Genomic DNA, 19,771 nt, shown 5'->3' with positions numbered 1-19,771 from the left:
CACTACAGTGCGCGTGTGCAACATGTTCGCGAGGCGACCACCAGAGGGCGCCATGTTGCTGGCCCTCGCCTCTTGCTGCCATCCAAACAAGAGGCGCGTCAGTGTGCGTGCGCGCGCGCACTGCAGCATCACGGCGCGGCCCAGACACGAACCAGCAGCTCGTCGCAGCCTCCTGGACCAGGAGCGTGAGCGGAACCACCAGAAACCCCCGGGCGGGCGGTACCGAGGAGGCCACCAGTCAGTCCGTCCGTCATGACATGTAGCTGCGACGATGGCCGCCGTGCGCGTGTGTCGTGTGCTCGTCTTGGCGTGCGTGTGCGCGCTCTGGGAGGCCAAGTCCGTGCACGAGCATTTTGGTAAGCCCTCGCCTCGCGCGCACGCGCACGCGCACGCCATGGGAGCGGTCGCAAGCACCAAGCGAGGCTTCGCTTTCGCTTTTGTCTCTCAGCCTCATTTTCATCTTCAGCTTCATCTTCGTCCTGTGAACTTTAACGCGCAGGGACCGTCGTGTGCGCGCGTGGGCGATTTCTCAATTATTTTACGCCGCCATAATCAGCTTCAACATCATCTTCGTCATCATCATCTTCATCGTCGTCAGTCTCATGTTGTGTTCGTGCTTGTGGGGCCATGACGTCATGATGGAGCTGGGTCGCGTTCTGACGTGCACGCGCACCAATGCACAAAGAGCAAAATAGGAGCGAGGCTAAAATGGCGGTCGATGTGCTTGGTGACGTCACGGCGTCGCAATAGCACACAGTAATATTCACAGACAACATGACAACACTGATGGATAAAAAAGTCAACAAAAAATGGCCATATTTTGTGATTATTTTTGTTCCCAGTGTAAAATGTTCTTGTTGATAGTAAAAAAACACTATTTAGCGATGGCACCAAAAGTGTAAGAATTTAGTCAGCTCGCTGAAAGATTTGAAAACAAAATAGATTGTTCCGCATGTCATTCAAAATCCCCAAATTGATTGGCCGAGTCACTCGCTTGTAAGCTTGAAACACGATTAAGCGATGTCTGCCATCTAGTGATGAACGCTGTGATTACAACTTAAAGCTAGTCAGGTATGGTAGATGAAACATGTTTCTCATTTTCAATTATAGTAGTTTTTAATAAGTAATCATTTTCAAAAGTCAATTGGGAGACTTAAGAGTGTGGTCAGTAGAAGTTAACATTTTGTTGCAACCTGTGAACAGGTCACTCTTGGAAGTGTGATTTTGAATCTCAATGATTTTCTTGCCTGCTTAAATAAAAGAATGAAATGAACATTAAACTAAGAAGGAAAAGCGAATGTGGAGAAACTCATGTGAAGCTAATGCGTCTCTAAAACTTGAAGAAGCGAGCATGAAGCTAAAATGGCGAAGCTAGCAGAGAGGATGACACGTCAGTGCTAACATCTAAATGCTAACATGATGCAAAGCTGCCATAAAGCTAACAAGTAGAAGCTAACGCGGCAAAGCTAACATCTAAAAGCTAACATCAAGCTAACGAGCGTACATAAGAACATTCCATGCTAATGTGATGTCACTTGTCGTGTGTGTGTGTGTGTGTGTGTGTGTGTGTGTGTGTGTGTGTGTGCGTGTGTGTGTGTGTGTGTGTGTGTGTGTGTGTGTGTTGCGCTGCAGAAGTCCAAATCAAAGTCCAGGTGTTTGACAACAGCGACCTGTCTCCGCTGGCCGACACCCTGGTGGAGGTCCACGGCAACCAGAGCGTGTTGGCGAGCGCTCGCGCCGGCGCTGACGGTGCGGTGAGGGTGGACTTCCGCTACCGGGCCGCTACCTGGGTCATCATCAGCGCCACCAAAGCAAACTACGTCACCAACTCGGTGCCCTGGTACTCGGGCCGCCCGCCCCGTAAGACAGGCTCGCCCGCCCCCCCGGCTCACGTTTACGTTTCTTGACCTCCTTCTTCTCCGCCAGTGTACGCCTCGGTCAGTTTGTACCTTCTGGTTCATCGACCCGGTACGCTGATTCTCTACGATGACGTCCTTCAGGTTCTGTCCGGCTCGCCAGGTAAAAAAAATCCAACCTTCCTTCCTGCATGACCACTTTGTTGGTTGTTTGAAAACATAACAAAAAATTCAGTCTCAAGTGGACTTGAAAATGTAATTGTTGTTTTTGTGCCGAGACCAACGCAATATTTTTGTATTGCCACCTTAAGGTGTCTTGGTGCCATTATAACAGTTGAAGTGAGAAGTAGTGCCTTGACGCCACCCGCTGGCACCTGTAGGCAATGATGGACCTTTGCGTGTCAATTCATTTCAATGCGGAGAGTTGAGCGTGTGTTCGGCGTTTGCCAGCGCCGCGCTTGTTGTTGATGGCGTGCGCGTTTGTGATTTTGCGGCAGGTGGCGCCGAGCGTGCTGTGGTTCAGCTTCCCCGGAAGTCGCTGCGTCTGCCGCCCGACTCCAACGGGACAATGCTGGCGGCCTCGCTGACCGCCGCCAGGACTCAGGACGAGATGGGCGGCTTCCCCTTCCTGCTGGGCCGCGAGACCAACAGCTCAGGTCCGAAAAGCCACGCTCGCCCCCGAGTGCGCCATCTACTGGCGTCTGTTGGTCATTGCCGCGTCCACGCCTTGCCGTTGAAAATGGTGGCAGCGCTGAGAGTGCTTTTTGGGTTTTGGTGTTTAGGCGCAGACTCGGGTTGGACTGACTTGACGCCGCTGGCGCTGGTCGGCGTGGAGCTGTCGGACAAAGATGGCCGCCCCGTCCTGGTGTCGGACTCCATCCGCGTTTCCGTGCCGCTCCCGTCCGACACGCGCAACCGGATGGCCACCAGCGTGCCCACGTGGACGTACCGGCAGCACAGCGGTCAGCAAAAACATTCGGAAAATTCCCATTTTTCCCAGTTTTTCAACAAACTTCTTTTGTTTGTTGTCCAAATAGTCGCAACATTCCGGACATGTCGGACCTCATATTTCATGTTTCTCACCTGACTGAAATGTTCCTTCTCATTCTTCAACTCTTGTTGTGCTGCTGCTGATTTCTTGCGTGTGTGCGTGACAGGACTGTGGGTGCGCAACGGGACGGGCTACATCCAGAAGGAAGGCTCGCACTTTGTGTGGAAGGCGGTGCTTCCTCAGATGGGCTACTGGCTGGCCGCCTTCCCCGCCTCCTCAGGTAAGCCGAGGAAAACCTTTGCGCTCTTCCTCAGGGTGGGCAAAAGTACTCAAGTACTTTTAAGAACAAGTACAGATCTCTGGTACTGATCGGACTTCTTCACAGACTCTGAAATCGTCGCTGCTAGGCTACGTGATGCTAGCGGACGACGCTTAGCCCGGCGTTGCCGTGCAGTTGTGTGAGACAAACGGCCAAAAGTGCGACGGCGTTCGTTATGGCGAGGGACGAGCGTCTTTGTAGACGTTTGTCAACAAAAACAACAAAACAACAACAAAATGTGTTGACTTTTGGCCATTGTGATTTCAGGACTGGGTCGGAGCCCGCCGGGCCTGAGGGACATCACCAGCTACCACACGCTGTTCCTGCTGGCCATCCTGGCCTCTTTGGCCCTGCTGGTTCTCATCCTGCTCTGCGTTCTGCTCTACTACTGCAGGTGCGACCCGTCGGTCCCGAGCCAAACGCCACTTTTGACTGCCCTGAAACGCAAACGTGTTGTCGCTCGCAGGCGAAGATGCTTGAAACCTCGTCGGCAGCCGGGCAAGCCCCTCCCGGCCAACGGCGCCAAGCGGGACCAGGGCACGTCCACGTCGCGCCTCAATCTGATCTGCGGCGGCCCGGCCGAGTCGGGTCCGTCCGACGACAAGTCGGACCTGTCCCCGTCTCGCGACGACCTGACCAAGCACGTCGCCGCTCACAAGCTGCGACACGGCAAAACCGCTTCGGCTTCCCAGCGCAGCGAAAGCTTCGCCATGAAGGTGACCCGAGCCACCGACACCAACAACCTGGACAACCCGCTGCTGCGCGAAGACTACGAGCGGGGCTACGGTCCCATGGAAGGCGGCGAGTCCGACTATCACCGGCACCACAGCGCCAACGACAATCGCGGCTACTCGTCGGACCCGCCGTCGCCGCCGCGCTTCCAAGGCTACGTGCCGAGCCAGCCCGACAAACCTCCGGAATACTCTGCGGCGGCGGCCGACGGCTTGGCCCGGCCCACCTCCCTCAACACCCAACCGGGTCAGATCATCTTCTGCAGCTCCATCGACCAGATGAAGGAGAACATGTACCGCAGCATGGTTCCCACGCTGGTCATCCCCGCCCACTACATGCGTCTGCCCTCCGAGTTTGCCGGCAAGGACAGCAAAGAGCAGAAGGACGGGGACAAGGACGGCGTCCCCGTGGGAGGAGCCCAGCAGCAGCCGGCGCAGGGAGGCCCCCGCGGGGACGAGGCGCAGGAGCCCGGCTGGGCCTCGGATTCGCCCGGCGGCGCCGTCACCATCCCGGTGCTCTTCAACGACTCCACCATGGCCCAAATGAACGGAGAACTGCAGGCGCTGACGGAGAAGAAGCTTCTGGAGCTCGGCGTCAAGCAGCACCCGCGGGCCTGGTTCATCTCCTTGGACGGCCGCGCCAACGCCCACGTGCGCCACTCCTACATCGACGCCGGCAACGACCTGAGCGGCGGCGGGCCCGGAAGCTCCCCCAGAGACGCCAACCTGGAGGCTCACCAGCGCAAGAACGGCGGTGGCGGCCGCAAGGGCGGGGCGGGGAAAAGCTACTCCAAGCTGGCCTACCCCGACCTGGCCGAGGCCGCGGGCGGCGGCGGCGACGAGGGCCGGCACGTGTCCCCCGAGGAGAACTCCCTGACGCCGCTTCTGGACCAGGGGCCGTCCTCCCGCGCCTGCGCCGGCCCCCGCAAAGGCGAGAGCCGCCGCCACTCGCCCACCAGCCCCGACGACGACGACGACAAGGAGGAGAACAGGAAGAGTCCCTGGCAGAAGATCGAGGACCGGCCGCTCATGGTCTTCCATCCCAGGAAGTGAAAAACCGGCGCCCGCCTCGGCGCTGCGGGAAGCCCGTTGGCCCTTTCCGACATTTCCGACATTTCCGACATTTCACCTTCTTCGATAGCACTCGGACAACCGCTTACTCGTCATCTTTTTCCACTCCTGCCTCGGGCACAATCGTAGAAAAAGTGGCCAAACTTTTCCCGTCCCTTCCTGGGAGACATACGAGTCCTCACGAGTCCTCACGAGTCCTCACGAGTCCTCACGCGTCCCACAACTGGCCGTTACGTCTGAGGTCAGAACCAGTTGACAAGTGCGCGCTACGAGCGCGCCTCGTGACGTTCAACGGCGTTTTCACGGGTCATTCAAAGTCATTCAAGGGATTTTGATCAAGTGAAAGCCTTAAATGGATTCAAAAGCGTGAAATTTGATGCCCAGAGGCTTTCGACCTTTCGATGTCAAAACATCAATTCATGCTTTAGTCGTTTAGAACCCAATTTGCCAACAATAAATGTGATTCAGAAAGAAAAAAAGGATGTCTTTGTGGGGACTGTTTGGGTCCTTTACAATGAACAAAACATCCGCCAGTTCTCCAAAAGAGAAAAGGTACTGTTCCTGTCACTAATGTCCAAGATGAAACATTAATGCCACCTAGCCGCAGAAAATGACCTCAACACAAAAATGTAGGACTCCTTTTAACGCTTTAGTGTATCTGTTGTAACTTCAAACGACTTCAGAGAATTGCTTGCGGTGCTCGCCACATTCTAAAATGCGAAGCAGTCTGGAGCTTCAGATTGTAAGCCGTACTAGCAGCACAGATGTCAACTAGTACACCGTTTTGCCCTCACTTGTAGCATGTAGCGCTCATACACAAAAACGTTGGCGAGTAGTGGAAGAAACATCGTTAGTGAGATCATCTACGACTGCGTGGAATTGTCTTACTAGTGAGGACAAAGTGCGTACTAGTATCGGACAATTGAGCGCACTAGTAGACTCTGGAAGTCCTGCTGGATGGACTTTCCATCTTCTCAGTCACAAGAAGCACAAGCACGCCACGCTGGGTCCTGATTGGTCGCCAGGTTGCGCGAGGGGGGCTTTGCACTTTGACACGCCCCCCTCTCAATCGTTGCCGTGGCGACCACGGGTCACGCCCGCGTCACGTGCTGAGGAAGAAGCGGCCATTTTCAAAGCACTTGTGACTTGGCTGTGGTTGCCATCTCCTTCCACAAGAGGCGCCGGCGAGTCCTGAGCAAACCTCCCAACCGGATTGGCTCGTACTGCAAATGGGTGGGAACCAGTTGAAGCGCCGTTCCGCTCGACTCATTTGCGTTTTTTTCCGATTTTGTCTTTCGCCTTTTCCAGTGTTGTCATTTTGGATTTGTCTCCTTGCCCACATGCCAGGGCATGGCACCATCTCTCCATCGCACCCGCGCGGCAGCGTGCCTGAACCTCACTTGGAGCTGCAAGCGAACAACACCAAGCAACAAATGGACTCGTAATTTGAAAAACTCGTAAGTCGGTTCACTGCAAGGTTGCATGTCAATCCATGTAGCGGACACGCCCCCCTGTGCCAAGACACGCCTTCCTTTGAATGGTCGTGACCCGCCCACCAGCCGTCTCCTCCGTCCAAGTGCCTTCTCCTCTGGCCTGGAGGTTTCTAGCGTCTAGCGCCACCTGCCGGACGGTCGGCACGCACGACCTTTTTCCCACCGTGGGCCGCCTGCCGCCCGCCAATCTTGCTTTTGACCTCCCACGTGCATGTTTCCTTTGAAAAGGTAACCAAGTTGACTTCCGGTCATCAAAGTTTACACTCATGTCGTCGTCTTCATCGTGTTGGAAATCCAAACTTTTGGACTCGTATTGCTGACATTCAAGTGCTGTTTTGTCGTGTTTGTGTTGATGACTTTTGATCAACCGCAATGACCACTGCACTTGTTTATTACTACTTCTTCTTGTGGTTGTGAGGATGAGGAGCCACCGCGGGCCTTCATCACGTGACAAGTGTAACCTTTGTGTACGAAGTATAACAAAAAATAAATGTGCTCCCTCACTCCCTCGCTGGTGGACGTTTTATTGTGAAAGGACACAACACACAAGCGTGCTGAACACTTTGGATGAAATATTCATTTAGCTTGTAAAGGCAAAATTTCATTTTTTAAATCTCAGATGGATCAATATGAAAAGTTTCATAGTAATAGGTGTATGTTTAAAAAAAACACGTTTTATTAATAAAATAATTAGTTCGATTATTAGTAGTAATAATTACACTCATTAAGTAGCCAATCATTTCATAGATTCATTGCATTACTGTAAAATTTTATTTTCTATTTTTACCTTCTACTATTTTTACTAATCAATCAGAATGAAAACTTTCAATTGCCCCCCCCCCCGCCGCGTTTCGTGTCTCTTTAAGAAGCGGAAACAAGGTGTCACGTGCCAGCGCGGAGTCATGTGACCCCGGTGAAATTCACGCGAAACATCTTTTAGCGACATAAAAGTCAATCATTCGCCTTTTAGTTTTTTCTGTCCGCGTCGTCTCGCCCCATTGAACCGATTCAACTCCGATGAGACCAACGAGCCGCGAAGTACGAAATTAATTCATTCAACCTCTTCCTTTGTTTGCTAGCTCGGCCATTAGCTACTTAACATGCTAGGCTTACTTCCACCGTTAGCTTCCACTTTGTCGCGCCGCAGCGAGGACACAAGACGTCAACAAAGAAGTCTTACACTACATCCTAATGTTTCATTTGTCTGTTTTCTATCTTATCTAGCTAGTTGAGGGGCGCACATGAGCGTGAGGAACTTTTAGCATCACTGACGTCATCAGCTGCCAACTGCGTCACATGATGGTAAGTCGACGCCCAGTGACGTCATCGGTGAGCGTATAAGAAGTCCCCTGTAGACCAAATTTGAATTTCAAAGTAATCAAATCAGTGCAAACATTTTGAAATGGTGACTTTGGGTAAGAGGTGAGTTACACCCTGGACTGGTCACCAGCCATTGTCGGGACAAACGATGGACTGGTCGCCATCTGAAGCCAGGCCAGGAGCGTTATTGTGTTTTCCTTGACGCAGGCGCTGCTGTGGTGGTGCGTGTTGGTGTCCAGTCTGCTCGGCGCCAGCGTGTCGCTGGTGTGTCCCGATGGCGGCGCCTGCCAGGACGGAAGCACGTGCTGCAAGGATGCCCTGGGACGATTCGGGTGCTGCCCCTTGCCCAGCGTGAGTCCTCACAGGGCCGCACGTGTCTTCAGATGTGGCGCCCTGACTTGCGTGTGTGTGTGTGTGTGCGTGCGTTCGTGGCACAGGCCGTATGCTGCTCGGACGGCCTCCATTGTTGCCCGGAAGGCTCCACGTGTGACCTGCAACATGCCATTTGTCGCAACGAGACACTGTCTATTCCCTGGAGGAGGTCACTTCCTGCCGAGCAGGTGGGGGCACAAGTTGAACACATGCCAGGAGGAAATGACAGTGACATTAGCTCAATGCTAACATCTATAAGGGAAACATCATACACAGGCTAACAGAATTAGCATATATGTCGGTGTACGTTCTAACTTGACATTAGCTCAATGCTAACATCTATAAGGGAAACGCCAAAGACAGGCTCATGAAATTAGCATAGATGTTACTTTTATTGAGCTACTTGAATGCTTCAAAAATAGTGCAGCTGTTGTTGATGATGCCACCAGTAGAGTTCAGTGCTGCCCTGGCATGTTGTGTCACAACAAGGTACTACACTGAAGGCATGCCTGACTTCATTTAAATTGCACAAAATCAGATTGCGTGTGCGTGTGTTTTTAGCCGAGCGGGCGAGAGTGGGCCGTGCTGTGCCCGGACCAGCAGTCGGAGTGTCCGGACGCCACCACGTGCTGCCAACTTCCCGACAGCTCCTGGGGCTGCTGCCCGATGGCTAAGGTGACGCGCCGGCGCTCACTAGCGCAGTTAGCTTAGCATGCGTTTGACCCGTGACCTCGTCCCGCAGGCGGTGTGCTGCGACGACAAGCGCCACTGTTGTCCCGAGGGAACCGCCTGCGATCTGGCCCAGTACAGATGCGTGTCGGCCGGCACAGACTGGCGAGCTTGGCAACCCTTGATGGACAAACTTCCCGCCAGGCCTCGTGCCGGCGCTCCAGTCAGGAAATTGATTGGTAGGTGAATGGAAAGAGACTTTCGGACATCGGCCGCAATCGCCGGTCGTCCAGGCTGGAACAGACGAATGAAAATGAATCTCGTTTGCCCCCGCGTAGCCGGCGGCAAGCCGGCCGACGTGTCGTCGGTGACGTGTCCCGGCGGGGCGAGCAGCTGTCCCGACACGTTCACCTGCTGCCGGCAGCCTGGCGGCGACTACGGTTGCTGCCCCTACCACGACGTACGTGAGCCGGTTGCCGCCGCGACGCTGGCCTCCCGGCAGCGTGTGTGAAAATGCTCATCTTGCAGGCCGTGTGCTGCGACGACGGCGCCCACTGCTGCCCCAGCGACACCGTCTGCGACCTGCAACGTGGCATCTGCCGGCCGGCCCGCGGGCATCGGACGCTGCCCACAGACGGTAAACGGAAAGAAAACATTATTTTGTGTGAATGTGAGCTGTCAACATTTTCCCTCATAATCGTTATCCGAACCATGACATAGACCAGGTTTTACCGTCGTTGCTGTTTTGCTGCCATTGTGTAAGAATAATGTGTGATCTTTTGTGTGTGTGCGCGCGTCAGTGGATTGTCCGGACAAGCAGTCGACGTGTCCGGACGAGAGCACGTGCTGCCAACTGAGCTCGGGCGATTACGGCTGCTGCCCCATGCCCGACGTAAGACGACGCTCGCCATCTTTGACATGCATAAATAATACAGAAAAAAACCTTTTTCTGCATTTAACATTGCATTTTATTTCTTTATGTATCCGACTTCAAATTTGTTGACTGGATTTCTTTTAAGGAATCGTAGCATCTTGAAATAGAATGAAAATCTCAAATTTGTTTTCTGATGTCTTTTTCTCCTTGCTTGTGTGAGCATGTTTTGAAAAGCCAAACGTTTGACCGACGCCTCCCGGATGTGTGTGCGTGTGCAGGCCACGTGCTGCTCGGACCACCTTCACTGTTGTCCTCACGGCACCGTGTGCAACTTAGCCGCCGGCACTTGTGACAACCCCGCAGATGGCTCCGCCTCCGTCCACGCCGCCTCACCCCCCGATACAAAGTGCGACGCGACGACGACGTGTCCCGGAACGTCCACGTGTTGCCCAAACGTGGCCGGCGGTTGGGCCTGCTGCCCCCTCAAGCAGGTAAAGACGCCGCCCGCCGCGGCTGCCGCATCCTCTTAATGCGGCTCGTCAATGATTTGGTGGCCGGCAGGCCGTGTGCTGCGACGACGGCGCCCACTGCTGCCCTCACGGCAAACGCTGCAACCTGGCGGCGGAGACCTGCGACGACCCGTCCGGCGCGGCCCCGCCCCTCCCCTGGCTGGCCAAGACGGCCGCCGTGACGGCGGACGTCAACGCCTGCGACGAGCACACCAGCTGCCCCAAAGGTGCCAGCTGCTGCTTCATGAAGAGCGCCGGCAAGTGGGGCTGCTGCCCGCTGCCGCAGGTGAGCTCGCCACACATCCGCCGGCGTGCCAGTCGTCACGCCGCCTGACACGCTTTGACCGCAATTGTGCCGGGCGCCTCCAGGCGGTGTGCTGCCAGGACGGGTCCCACTGCTGCCCCGCCGGGCACACGTGCCAGCCTCACCGCTCGTCCTGCTCCCGAGGACAGCGTGCCGTCCCCTGGTTCGCCAAGACGCCCGCCGTGACGCGGCCGCCGGCCCTCGCCGACGTCAAGTGCGATGACAAGAGCAGCTGCGCGGCGGGCACCACCTGCTGCAAGTTGCCCAGCGGAGAGTGGGGGTGCTGCCCGCTGGTCAAGGTTGGCCGTATTTTCTCGTCACCTTTTCAAGACAGGAAGTAGGATGCGTGAGTGGCTTTTGCGTCCGCAGGCCGTGTGCTGCGACGATCACGAGCACTGCTGCCCGCAAGGATACTCGTGCAACATGGCCACGGGAACTTGCGAGAAGCCGATGATGACCACGATGAAGACGAAGACGATGGTCCCTTGCGACGCGGCGGCGGCCTTCGCTTGCACTGAGCGAGAGACGTGCTGTCGGAGCTCCGCCACCCAATGGGCCTGCTGCCCCTCCCCCCAGGTAGCGCTTCAACTTTTTTGATTTGACATCCGATTAACTGAAGCAACAAGCTGAACTCGCAAGTCAAGGCGCCGCTTTAGTTGCACGACTTGACACGGCAGATCTGCCACATCCAATATGGCGGCCGCGCTTGCCGAGGTGTGTCCGTGCATTGTGGGCGTGTCCTAACGCGGCGTTCGTGTCCGCAGGCGGTGTGCTGCGCCGACATGAAGCACTGCTGCCCCGCCCACTACTCGTGCGACCCGAGCGCCGGCTGCGTGCGGGTGGCACCCACGTGGGCCCACGTCTGATGCGGGCGCCACTTCCTGTTTCCAAAGGCCAACCGGACACGCCTCCTCTGTGATGCAACAGGAAGTCTGGACTGCTTTGAAGTTATGATTCGATAGCCAATCAGCTTCCGCTCGTCACCACAACAAACGATCTGAGTTGAATTTCAATCAAATCAAGCCTCAACACATCTTAAGCGTTTTCTTTTGAGAATTTCAACGAGTTTTCAGGCGTGTCGGACCCTTTCATCAAAACACTTCACATTTCTGTCCACAGTGAAATGAGTTTGTTTCTTGCAGTTTTTGAAGTTTGTTGCGCAAGCACATTGCTGATTTTTCTTGATATCGTGACAGGAAGTGGCCTCATGATACGGCAAACAATATTTTATGTAAGCACTGCAACACAATTGAACCCTCGACAATACCTGGATCAATACAAATCGGTGACATCTTGACTAGTTTGTTGTTGTTTTTTTCCACTCATTGAATGAAAAGCAGGACATGATTTGATTCAACTTGACAGTTCCGCAAATTCAAAAAGATAAAGCGATGCGGTGGCAATTGTGACGTAACATTTGGCAGAAAATCCAAAAAGTTTTAATTAACAATAGTGATAGTTGATTAGTTGTTTCTTGTTGTCGGGAGGATTCAAGTAAATGTTGCTCCTCTAATCTTGACTCCTCTAAACAGTTGTCTTTCTTTTCCGCAGCATCCTGAATTGAATTGTGAATAAACAAATGAGTAATTAAGTGCTGTGTGGACGAGCTCTTCCTGGGTGCCTTTCCTCACAGGGTTTTTCTGTGCCCCCGCCATGTTGTGTTTTGTGTGTGTTTGAGCATGAGGACGCGGAATTATCTTTTTTTATTGTACTATGGATGTTTTAATTGTTCAGAACCTTGAGTTGCGTTTTAATGTATGAAAGGTGCCATATAAATAAATAAAGATTGATTGATTTACAATATCAAATGTTTAGGTACATTTTAAATTCTCTCTATTTTGAACATTAGCTTCTGTTAGCTTAGCTTGAGCAGCCAGTGTGAGATTATCTGGAGCGAAGAAGCATCTTAGGGACTTTGAACAGCTGAGCAAAGCGACAACTCGCTGACGTTTGACACAACTTGAGCGTCTCCATTGGTCCCTTGCTCTGCCCCCCAACAGCACCCCCCTGCCCCCCCCCCCCACCACCACCACCAAAGCGCCCTCTTTGCATGTTGCCAAGGAAAGAAAACACGCACATGTATCAGTGTCACTGGGTGCACAAAAATGTAGTCGGGGGGGGGGGGGGGGGGGGTTCTGACTTGTTGAGCACGTCAAAAGTTGTTTGGGCCAATGGGAAGCCTTGGTGGTGGGCAGGAAGCGACGAGGTGACACTTGACCCACAAAGACGCGTCCAGACACTTGGGAAGAACCAGCACCCCAAAACTTGTCTGCCGGACCTGCCTGACAAACACGCAAGAAGCCCCCCCCCACCCGCGACCTCTCCAGCCCAACGTGGAGGATCGACAACGTGTGGGTAAGTGGAGGAAACACAAAGTGAGGCAACGGCGTCGTTGGAAAAACAATGACGACGTTACGTTAATACATTTGTCTTGTTTACAGTATGTTATGAAATAAATAAAATAGCCCTCTAATCTACTTTAGACAACCCATAATTGAATACAACACTTGAAAAAAAAAGAAATCTAAAGTTTTTGCCCTGTTTTTTTTGTGTGTGTGAATTCAATGGACATTGAGCTGCTCCTTCTGCTATGCGCTCCTTGGCCGCAAGGGGGCAGCAGACATGGCTATGCAGTTGTGCCTTGAGATTGGAATTGAAATCATTCCGTAACCACACTCGACACGTGAAATCGTCTTTCCCTCTTGGAATTGGCAGACATTCGTCGGTTTAAAAAAAACAAACAAAACGTTTGCTCTCGGCGAAACTTGCTGAGACGGAAAAGCGCGCGTGTATAATGTATTGTCCTCCCTTGTTTGGCGGTTGTCAAAGCAGCGCCACCAAGTGACGTTTCACTTCAAGTGCAAGGAAGCCGACGTGAATTGACGGCGGCTGGTCGTCGAGTCTGGAGCGTGCGCGCGTCTTGAAGGAAAGAAAAAAAAGAGCCAAGTGCGGCAATTGGCAAAATCCCAAATGGGCTCACTCGGGTCTCAAAGCAGCGCCAAGTTTGCAAACCATCGACTTTGGGTCCACCGTCTAAAAAGCAAACTGATTGGTCAAGACAAAGTTGGACAGCTGCACACCGACGTCAAAACCCACGCGGCTATTCTAGGCCCGATGATGACGTCACTCTTATGTTTGGCACGCGGCAGGCAGGAAGTCAACATTGCGGGGCATGCTGGACCCCGGTCGAGGGTTCGGACACGAGTGGCGGCGGCGGGTCGGACGGGCCATGCTGCTAGGAACCGCCAAACTGTTGGAGGACGCCGCACAGCCGCCGGAAACGTCCGGGGAAGCTTCCGGGGAACCTTTGCCTCTGTCCGTCGTGGCGCAGGCTGAGAGTGAGACACGCGCACGCCGCACGCGCGCACACACACAAATTGGTGACTTTGGGACGAGCGTGACTTGTGTTGACAGGCGAAGACTTTCAGGAGTTCAGCCCGACGCACGTCCGCCATTGCGACTCGCGACTTGGCCTCCTCCACCTGTTCACGTAAGTGACGTCACGCGTTACACTTGATGCTATTGGCCCAAGCGGCGTGCAAGTCTGCCTCACAATGAGCAGGTTCCAGGTCCCGATCTGGAATTGCCATCTGGCATTAGGGCAGTTGCCTGGTAGGCCGGCCTCTTTTGGGGCCGATGCAGTACTTATTAAATATTATTTTCCTACTTTTTACCCAAAGAGACTGGCCCACAATTTAGAGGGACCAGTCCGTTAATCCATTTCGAATATAGATGGCAAACGGAAACATCATCGGCAGAACTATATGTTAGACAGGAGTCGGGCCGGGGCAAAATGCCAGGGCTGATTTTTTTGGGGTGTGCCAGTCCAGCCCCGCCTATTGGAGTCCAAAACTCAGTGGCAGTTCGACCACTCGATACATCATTTGTGCCCTGAAAGTGACGGGCGACCAGTCGTCACCTGTTGTGTTTCCACGCGTTCGCAGGAAAGAAGCCAAGCGAGCGATTTTCCAGGCACAAACAGAAGAAGGAGACGTGCTCACCAGTCTGCCGGTTCAGGACGGCGGAATGATGATGTCGTGCTGTGACATCATCACCCCGCACCTTCAGTTTAAGGACTCGCTTGACGACGGCGGCGACTCATCGCAACGCGCCCATCAACTGACTGGCGGCCGTCAGTCCCAGCCAAGTGAAAGTGAAAGTGATTGGTCGCCCAGTGTGGAAGCAAGGGCGTCTGGCACTTTTAGCTCCTCCTCCTCCTCCTCCTCCCCCCTGTTGGCTCACAGAGAGTTTGGCTCCGCCCCCTTGCCTGCAGGCAATGTGGTGTCACTTGGACCTTCATTCACATGTGTTGACATGCGCCACCTGCTGGACTGGAGTGAAAACGCGCAACACAACCAAGGCTTCCTCTTGCACAAGGTCAGCAAAAACTAACACACACAACAACACACATTCATGCAACACACGTAAACATCACACACGCACCAACATAAACACAATACACATTCAACACGTGCACACACAAAACAACAGCACTGAGCACGAGTGTTGTCGTGTGTTTGTGTTGTGTAGAAGTTGCGTCCCGTCGTGGGCCGGTACCGAGAAGGTTGCGAGTACGACGTCTTGCACCACATCCACAGCGGCGCATACGGCGATGTCGTGTGCGTGCGTGACTGCGCAACACGCTTCACGTGTGCCGTAAAGAAGGTCAGCCGCATCTGTGTGTGTGTGTGTGTTTGTGTACGTGTCCTTCAGTTTGTGTGTTTGTGGTTTCAGGTTCCCGTGAACCGCTTCCGACAGGAGGAAGTGACGTCGTGGAGTCTGGCGGCGTCCCCGCGGGTGGTCCATCTGTTTGGTGCCGTGAGGGAGGGTCCCAACGTCATGCTCTTCATGGACATGAAGCCAGGTAACCTTTGACCCTTGCCCCTCTGCCCCTCACTTGACTGACGCCATTGCGCAACGCTGGCTCCTCAGCTGGCCTGGCTCAGCTGCTCGGGGAGAGCGGCGGCGCCAGTGGTGGCGCCAGCGGCGGCGGCGGCGGTGGGGTGCCCCGAGACCTTGCCCTGCACTACCTGCATCAAACTCTGGGGGCGCTGCGACACCTCCACAGCAGGAATGTGCTGCACCTCGATGTCAAAGGTCACGACGATGACGACTACACTTCATCATCTCACAACTTCATCCTAACATCATGTTTCCTTTTATTTTATTTTATTTTATTTTATTTTATTTTTATATTCTGCCCAATTTTTGTTTTTTTTGTTTTTAACTCTTAGTTTTCTTTGCTCTGCAAAGTGTCCTTGGGTGTCTTGAAAGGTGCTAATAAATGTAATTTATTATTATTATTATTAATTATTATTATGTGTCTCATTTTGTGTGTGCGTGTCGCTGCAGTGGACAACGTGTTGCTGTCAGCTGACCTGACCAAATGCTTCCTGTGCGACTTCGGATTCTCTCGTGTGCTGGACGAGAGTGAGCGCAGCGCCAAAGACATGATGGGTAACACACACACACGCACAGAAATGACTCAATGTTGATCATGTGACTGGCGAGCCCCCGGATTGGTCGCCAGCTGATTGCCGAGCACAAATAGACAAAGACGAATTCCTTTCTTGCAAACGTGTGCGTGTGCAGGGGCGTGTTTCCCGGGCACGGAGAGTCACATGGCGCCCGAGGTGGCGCGCGGTGAGCGTCCAAGCGCCAAGGCGGACGTTTGGAGCGGCTGCTGCATGCTGCTGCACTTGCTGAACGGGCGACATCCGTGGATTGGGCGGTTCGCGCAGCCGCTCTGTCTGCACGTAAGACAAAATGTGACGAGATGCCCTGACATGTGGGCAAGGAGAGCCACAGTTGCCGATGCAACAACAGGACAAAGGCACAAATAGAAAATGACAACACTTGCAAGGAACATGAACATACCAAACTAACTGCTAACCCGACCGGCCGACTTTTTTGATACCCAAAGCGCATTTTGAACGGGCAAATCTTTATTGTCATTGCACAAGCGTACAGAGCAAAAAAAAAATGACTTAACAGGCACAGCCTGTTCAACAAACATGAAAAACAAAGACTAGCAGAGGGCAGAGGTGGCAGAGGTGCAGATAGTAAAAACCCTGCCACAGTTTGGATTTAGCCCCAGGTGCTAACTAGCTAGGGAGCTGCTCTGGCAGAGGGAGACCGAACGATTGAACGATTCACCACCACATCATTGCAAATTCCTAGATTGAGAAAGGAAACTTAAAAAATTAGAAAAAGGTCAATTAGATTTATTGAGTAGTCAACATGGATCTAAAAGTCGAGAGTGTGTGCAGTATGTAATTGTGAGTGTGTCAGACCAGGCCCAACTGGTACACCAAAGCATATTGTCTCGTTGCCGTGGAGACAGCCTTCACCCTCAAAATCAGAACATAGGAAGCGTCCACAAGCCGTAGTTCTCAACCAGAAGGCTTCAGCACTTTCCTTTTACGGCTCAGCGATTTGTTCAAAACAGACCTTTGTGTTTTCTTTTCTGTCGTCCGTATGGAGGCGAAATAAACGATTGATTCATTCCAAACGCGTGACCCGCCTCCTGTTTTGTTTGTCAGATCGTCACGCAGCCGGCGCCCCTGTGGGAGGTGCCGTCCGACTGCGACCGCTTCACTCTCAAAGTCTTCCGTGCCGGACTGCGCAAGGATCCCGACAGGCGGGCCTCGGCCGCGCAGCTCAGGAGGAAAACCGCCGCCGCCCTCGCAGCTGGTCTGTCTGCGTGCGTGCGTGAGAAAAAACATTTCCAGGAGCCCGCCAGGGTTTTGCAAAATTCAAATCTGATTGTGATTCTGATTCGCTGGCATGTGTGAGATCTCCAAGGCGCTTCTGCAACCTGATTGGCGCTTGCCGAAAGATGTCACATGATCACACTGTCTTCTTCTTGGCTGCGCAGTCGGCGGCGTGAGTGGCGCCTCGTGGGAAACGGCCCGTGCCACACTCACCGCGTCCCGGACGGCGCCCGCCATGCGCTGGGTGAGCACCTGGCGAACGGCGGCGGCCAACGAGGACCAGGACGACTCGCTGGCCCTGGAGCGGGAAGGCCGGCCCATGTCTCTGCGGGATGAGCCCGCCTGGGATTCGGACTCGGATTCGGACGTGGAGGACATTTACGTGGGGGAGGACGACGGCCAGCGCGAGGACTACGAGGGGGACTGCGAGGACGAGGAGGACGAGGAGGACGAGGAGGACGAGGAGGATGAGGAGGAGTCATCGACGCGATACCACCGAGCCCTGCTGGATGTTTTCCCAGTTTTGCGGCGAGGCCAGTGGACGGGCGGCGCTCGGACGGGCTCGGACCGCGAGCCGCAAACCCTTCCAGGTGTTCAAGCAGATGAAAAGCACACATCACTAAAACACCCTTCACGCTCACACGTGACCTTTGTTCCCGTAGGCGTGGCCCACACACGGATCCCCTCCCCCGAGCCGCGAGACGACCCCCCCTCTTGCTTCAGCAGCTCGTCACAGGCTTCGCAAAAGGTGCGTGCGCACACACGTGCGTCCACTGGATCCATTTGAATGTTTTTCCCGTCACGCAGGACTCGGAGGGCTCGTCGGACGACGTCAGCTCGGGGGTCTTCTCCTCCAGCGGCGGTCACGCCGACACTCCGGCGTGGGCACGGGGGCCCCCCCCCACGCGTGGAAGGTAACGCCACACAACAGCAGGCGACGGCGGGATGCGGTCCGAGTGTCACGTTTGGTCATGTGACCCCGTCAGGCGTGGACGTTTGGATCGAGGACGCTCGGGGGCAGCGTGTGAGGATTCGGGAACGGCGGCAGGTACGAGTCGGGCACGTGGCCGTCGGAATCAGCGAGCAGGTGACGACCGCGCAATTTTTCGGTCCCCATTCACGAAGTTTTATTGTACTTTCATCGTGGACAGTATGAGGTGATTGGTGACATCACTTCCTGTTGTCCAATCAGATGTCAGCGAACGCCTTCACCTTGGAGATGCTGGACAGGAAGTTGGTGTGCTTCCGGCGGGAAATCTGCGAATCTTGTCTGTGGCTTCGCTGCGTGGACGCGCCCGACTCGTGCCCGCGATGGACGTGGCGAGTTCGAGACGGCAAACTGGAAGTCCGCCAATGACCCGGACTGATGTTTTACTCCAGACCGGCAGAGGGCGCCGTCTCATTGAGCTACGGCAGGAAAGGAACAAATGCTAACTTCCTTAGCATCAAAGTCGCTGCCATAAACGTCCAGAGACGGATTTTAGTTTGTTTGTATTTCAAGAAGGTTAGCGAGTACCCTAGCAACAAGCTAACATATGATGCATTTAGCTTGTGACATTCGATGTGCAAACGTGATTCAGGGTGTTTGAAAAGGAACTCGACTTTTTCAAATTGTTAAGTCAAATGCTGGACACTCATTTGAAGCATTTTGAAAGCAAGTGACTTTTTCGTCACCTCGTACGGTGTTAAACTGAGGAAAATGGCAACATCTCATTGATCGTGTTTGTGATGATAACTGCTTCAACTGTTGCGTAAGACAATCATTTGGAATAAATGTAAATAATGATAATAATAATTTATGCTACAAGCAGAGATGAATGCACCCGGACTTCGGAACCATTACCAGAAAGAATGAACTGTTTACGCGGCCCTGAAGCCTTTTTGGTGCATTTTGTAAACATGTACATATAATTTGGTGTTGATGCGTGAAACTGGATCCTTTTTCCAACTTTCTGGGGGGGGGGGGGGTTGCTTCTGAGGGAACCTGAGGAGGAAGGGGTGGGGGCCACTCAAAGATCACCAGGACACACACACGAGCAAAAATGTCAACATTTTGGGGGTTTAATGTTTAGGCTCCCCAAATGTTCATTTGTTGAAAAAGTCATGTCTAGAGTCAAATTTATTTCTCCAAGGCTTAATCACAATTAAGAGTCTCAAAGGGCTTCCCAGGCCAGTTGACAAATACTAACGACATCCCCTCATCTAGACCCTGAGTGATGCAATGACCTTTGCCTGCTCTTCAAAAATTCTATGTCTAATCTGGAAAAGTATTTTTTCGGCAGTCGTTATTAACTAATACAAATTAATAACTAATAATTAACCTTTGAACTGGGAGGTCCGAGTTGCTAAATCAGGAAAAAAAGGATCCAGACCAGCTCCAATCTGATATTACTCGACAAAGACCGTGAATGGCAAACCTGTTACTCGATTTATCGCTTTTGTTTATTATTACATCAGTTCTTTCAAATATTTAACTTCACATAACACAGCGTCATTTCATTTGTATTGACTGTGTGAACCAGAACAACAATCAATCGTAATTAATTAGC

At 53.3% G+C, this 19,771-nt stretch overlaps 3 protein-coding genes across 3 annotated transcripts; all 3 read left to right on the top strand.

Moving 5' to 3' along the window:
• The first annotated feature begins 22 nt into the window (after positions 1 to 22).
• Positions 23 to 5,103, top strand: fam171a2b (family with sequence similarity 171 member A2b). Its single transcript, XM_077549790.1, has 8 exons — positions 23 to 356; positions 1,633 to 1,860; positions 1,927 to 2,019; positions 2,354 to 2,512; positions 2,639 to 2,818; positions 3,014 to 3,127; positions 3,434 to 3,560; positions 3,633 to 5,103. Exons 1-8 carry the CDS (start codon positions 272 to 274, stop codon positions 4,948 to 4,950), a joined length of 2,304 nt encoding a protein of 767 aa, XP_077405916.1. The 5' UTR covers positions 23 to 271; the 3' UTR covers positions 4,951 to 5,103.
• A 2,242-nt stretch (positions 5,104 to 7,345) lies between these two features.
• grnb (granulin b) lies at positions 7,346 to 12,100 on the top strand. Its single transcript, XM_077551516.1, has 14 exons — positions 7,346 to 7,499; positions 7,686 to 7,763; positions 7,989 to 8,132; positions 8,219 to 8,341; positions 8,715 to 8,828; positions 8,896 to 9,061; positions 9,161 to 9,282; positions 9,351 to 9,459; positions 9,623 to 9,714; positions 9,975 to 10,187; positions 10,258 to 10,491; positions 10,575 to 10,808; positions 10,879 to 11,085; positions 11,274 to 12,100. The coding sequence occupies exons 2-14, from the start codon at positions 7,758 to 7,760 to the stop codon at positions 11,373 to 11,375; spliced, it is 1,866 nt and encodes a 621-aa protein (XP_077407642.1). The 5' UTR covers positions 7,346 to 7,499; positions 7,686 to 7,757; the 3' UTR covers positions 11,376 to 12,100.
• A 589-nt stretch (positions 12,101 to 12,689) lies between these two features.
• On the top strand, positions 12,690 to 19,150 carry LOC144038526 (uncharacterized). Its single transcript, XM_077551089.1, has 15 exons — positions 12,690 to 12,864; positions 13,659 to 13,847; positions 13,924 to 13,999; positions 14,454 to 14,886; positions 15,040 to 15,174; positions 15,244 to 15,373; positions 15,442 to 15,606; positions 15,862 to 15,966; positions 16,102 to 16,265; positions 17,052 to 17,202; positions 17,387 to 17,812; positions 17,885 to 17,970; positions 18,030 to 18,136; positions 18,209 to 18,309; positions 18,415 to 19,150. Exons 2-15 carry the CDS (start codon positions 13,682 to 13,684, stop codon positions 18,654 to 18,656), a joined length of 2,487 nt encoding a protein of 828 aa, XP_077407215.1. The 5' UTR covers positions 12,690 to 12,864; positions 13,659 to 13,681; the 3' UTR covers positions 18,657 to 19,150.
• Positions 19,151 to 19,771: the final 621 nt, after the last annotated feature.

Source organism: Vanacampus margaritifer, chromosome 18 (genome assembly GCF_051991255.1).
Source record: "Vanacampus margaritifer isolate UIUO_Vmar chromosome 18, RoL_Vmar_1.0, whole genome shotgun sequence".
NCBI classification, from domain to species: Eukaryota; Metazoa; Chordata; class Actinopteri; order Syngnathiformes; family Syngnathidae; genus Vanacampus; species Vanacampus margaritifer.
Note: the sequence above shows the minus strand (reverse complement) of the source record. Positions and strands in the feature narration are given on the sequence as shown.

What these genes read in the sequence shown, in the direction of transcription:
- fam171a2b (XM_077549790.1), top strand. Translation starts at nt 272, where the DNA reads ATGGCCGCCGTGCGCGTGTGTCGTGTGCTCGTCTTGGCGTGCGTGTGC. An exon ending in GTCCGTGCACGAGCATTTTG is followed by an intron (nt 357 to 1,632) that starts GTAAGCCCTCGC and finishes GTTGCGCTGCAG; the next exon opens with AAGTCCAAATCAAAGTCCAG. An exon ending in CCGCGAGACCAACAGCTCAG is followed by an intron (nt 2,513 to 2,638) that starts GTCCGAAAAGCC and finishes TTTGGTGTTTAG; the next exon opens with GCGCAGACTCGGGTTGGACT.
- grnb (XM_077551516.1), top strand. An exon ending in GCTGCTGCCCGATGGCTAAG is followed by an intron (nt 8,829 to 8,895) that starts GTGACGCGCCGG and finishes CTCGTCCCGCAG; the next exon opens with GCGGTGTGCTGCGACGACAA. An exon ending in CCTGCTGCCCCCTCAAGCAG is followed by an intron (nt 10,188 to 10,257) that starts GTAAAGACGCCG and finishes GGTGGCCGGCAG; the next exon opens with GCCGTGTGCTGCGACGACGG.
- LOC144038526 (XM_077551089.1), top strand. Translation starts at nt 13,682, where the DNA reads ATGCTGGACCCCGGTCGAGGGTTCGGACACGAGTGGCGGCGGCGGGTC. An exon ending in CGTCACAGGCTTCGCAAAAG is followed by an intron (nt 17,971 to 18,029) that starts GTGCGTGCGCAC and finishes CCCGTCACGCAG; the next exon opens with GACTCGGAGGGCTCGTCGGA. An exon ending in CCGTCGGAATCAGCGAGCAG is followed by an intron (nt 18,310 to 18,414) that starts GTGACGACCGCG and finishes TTGTCCAATCAG; the next exon opens with ATGTCAGCGAACGCCTTCAC.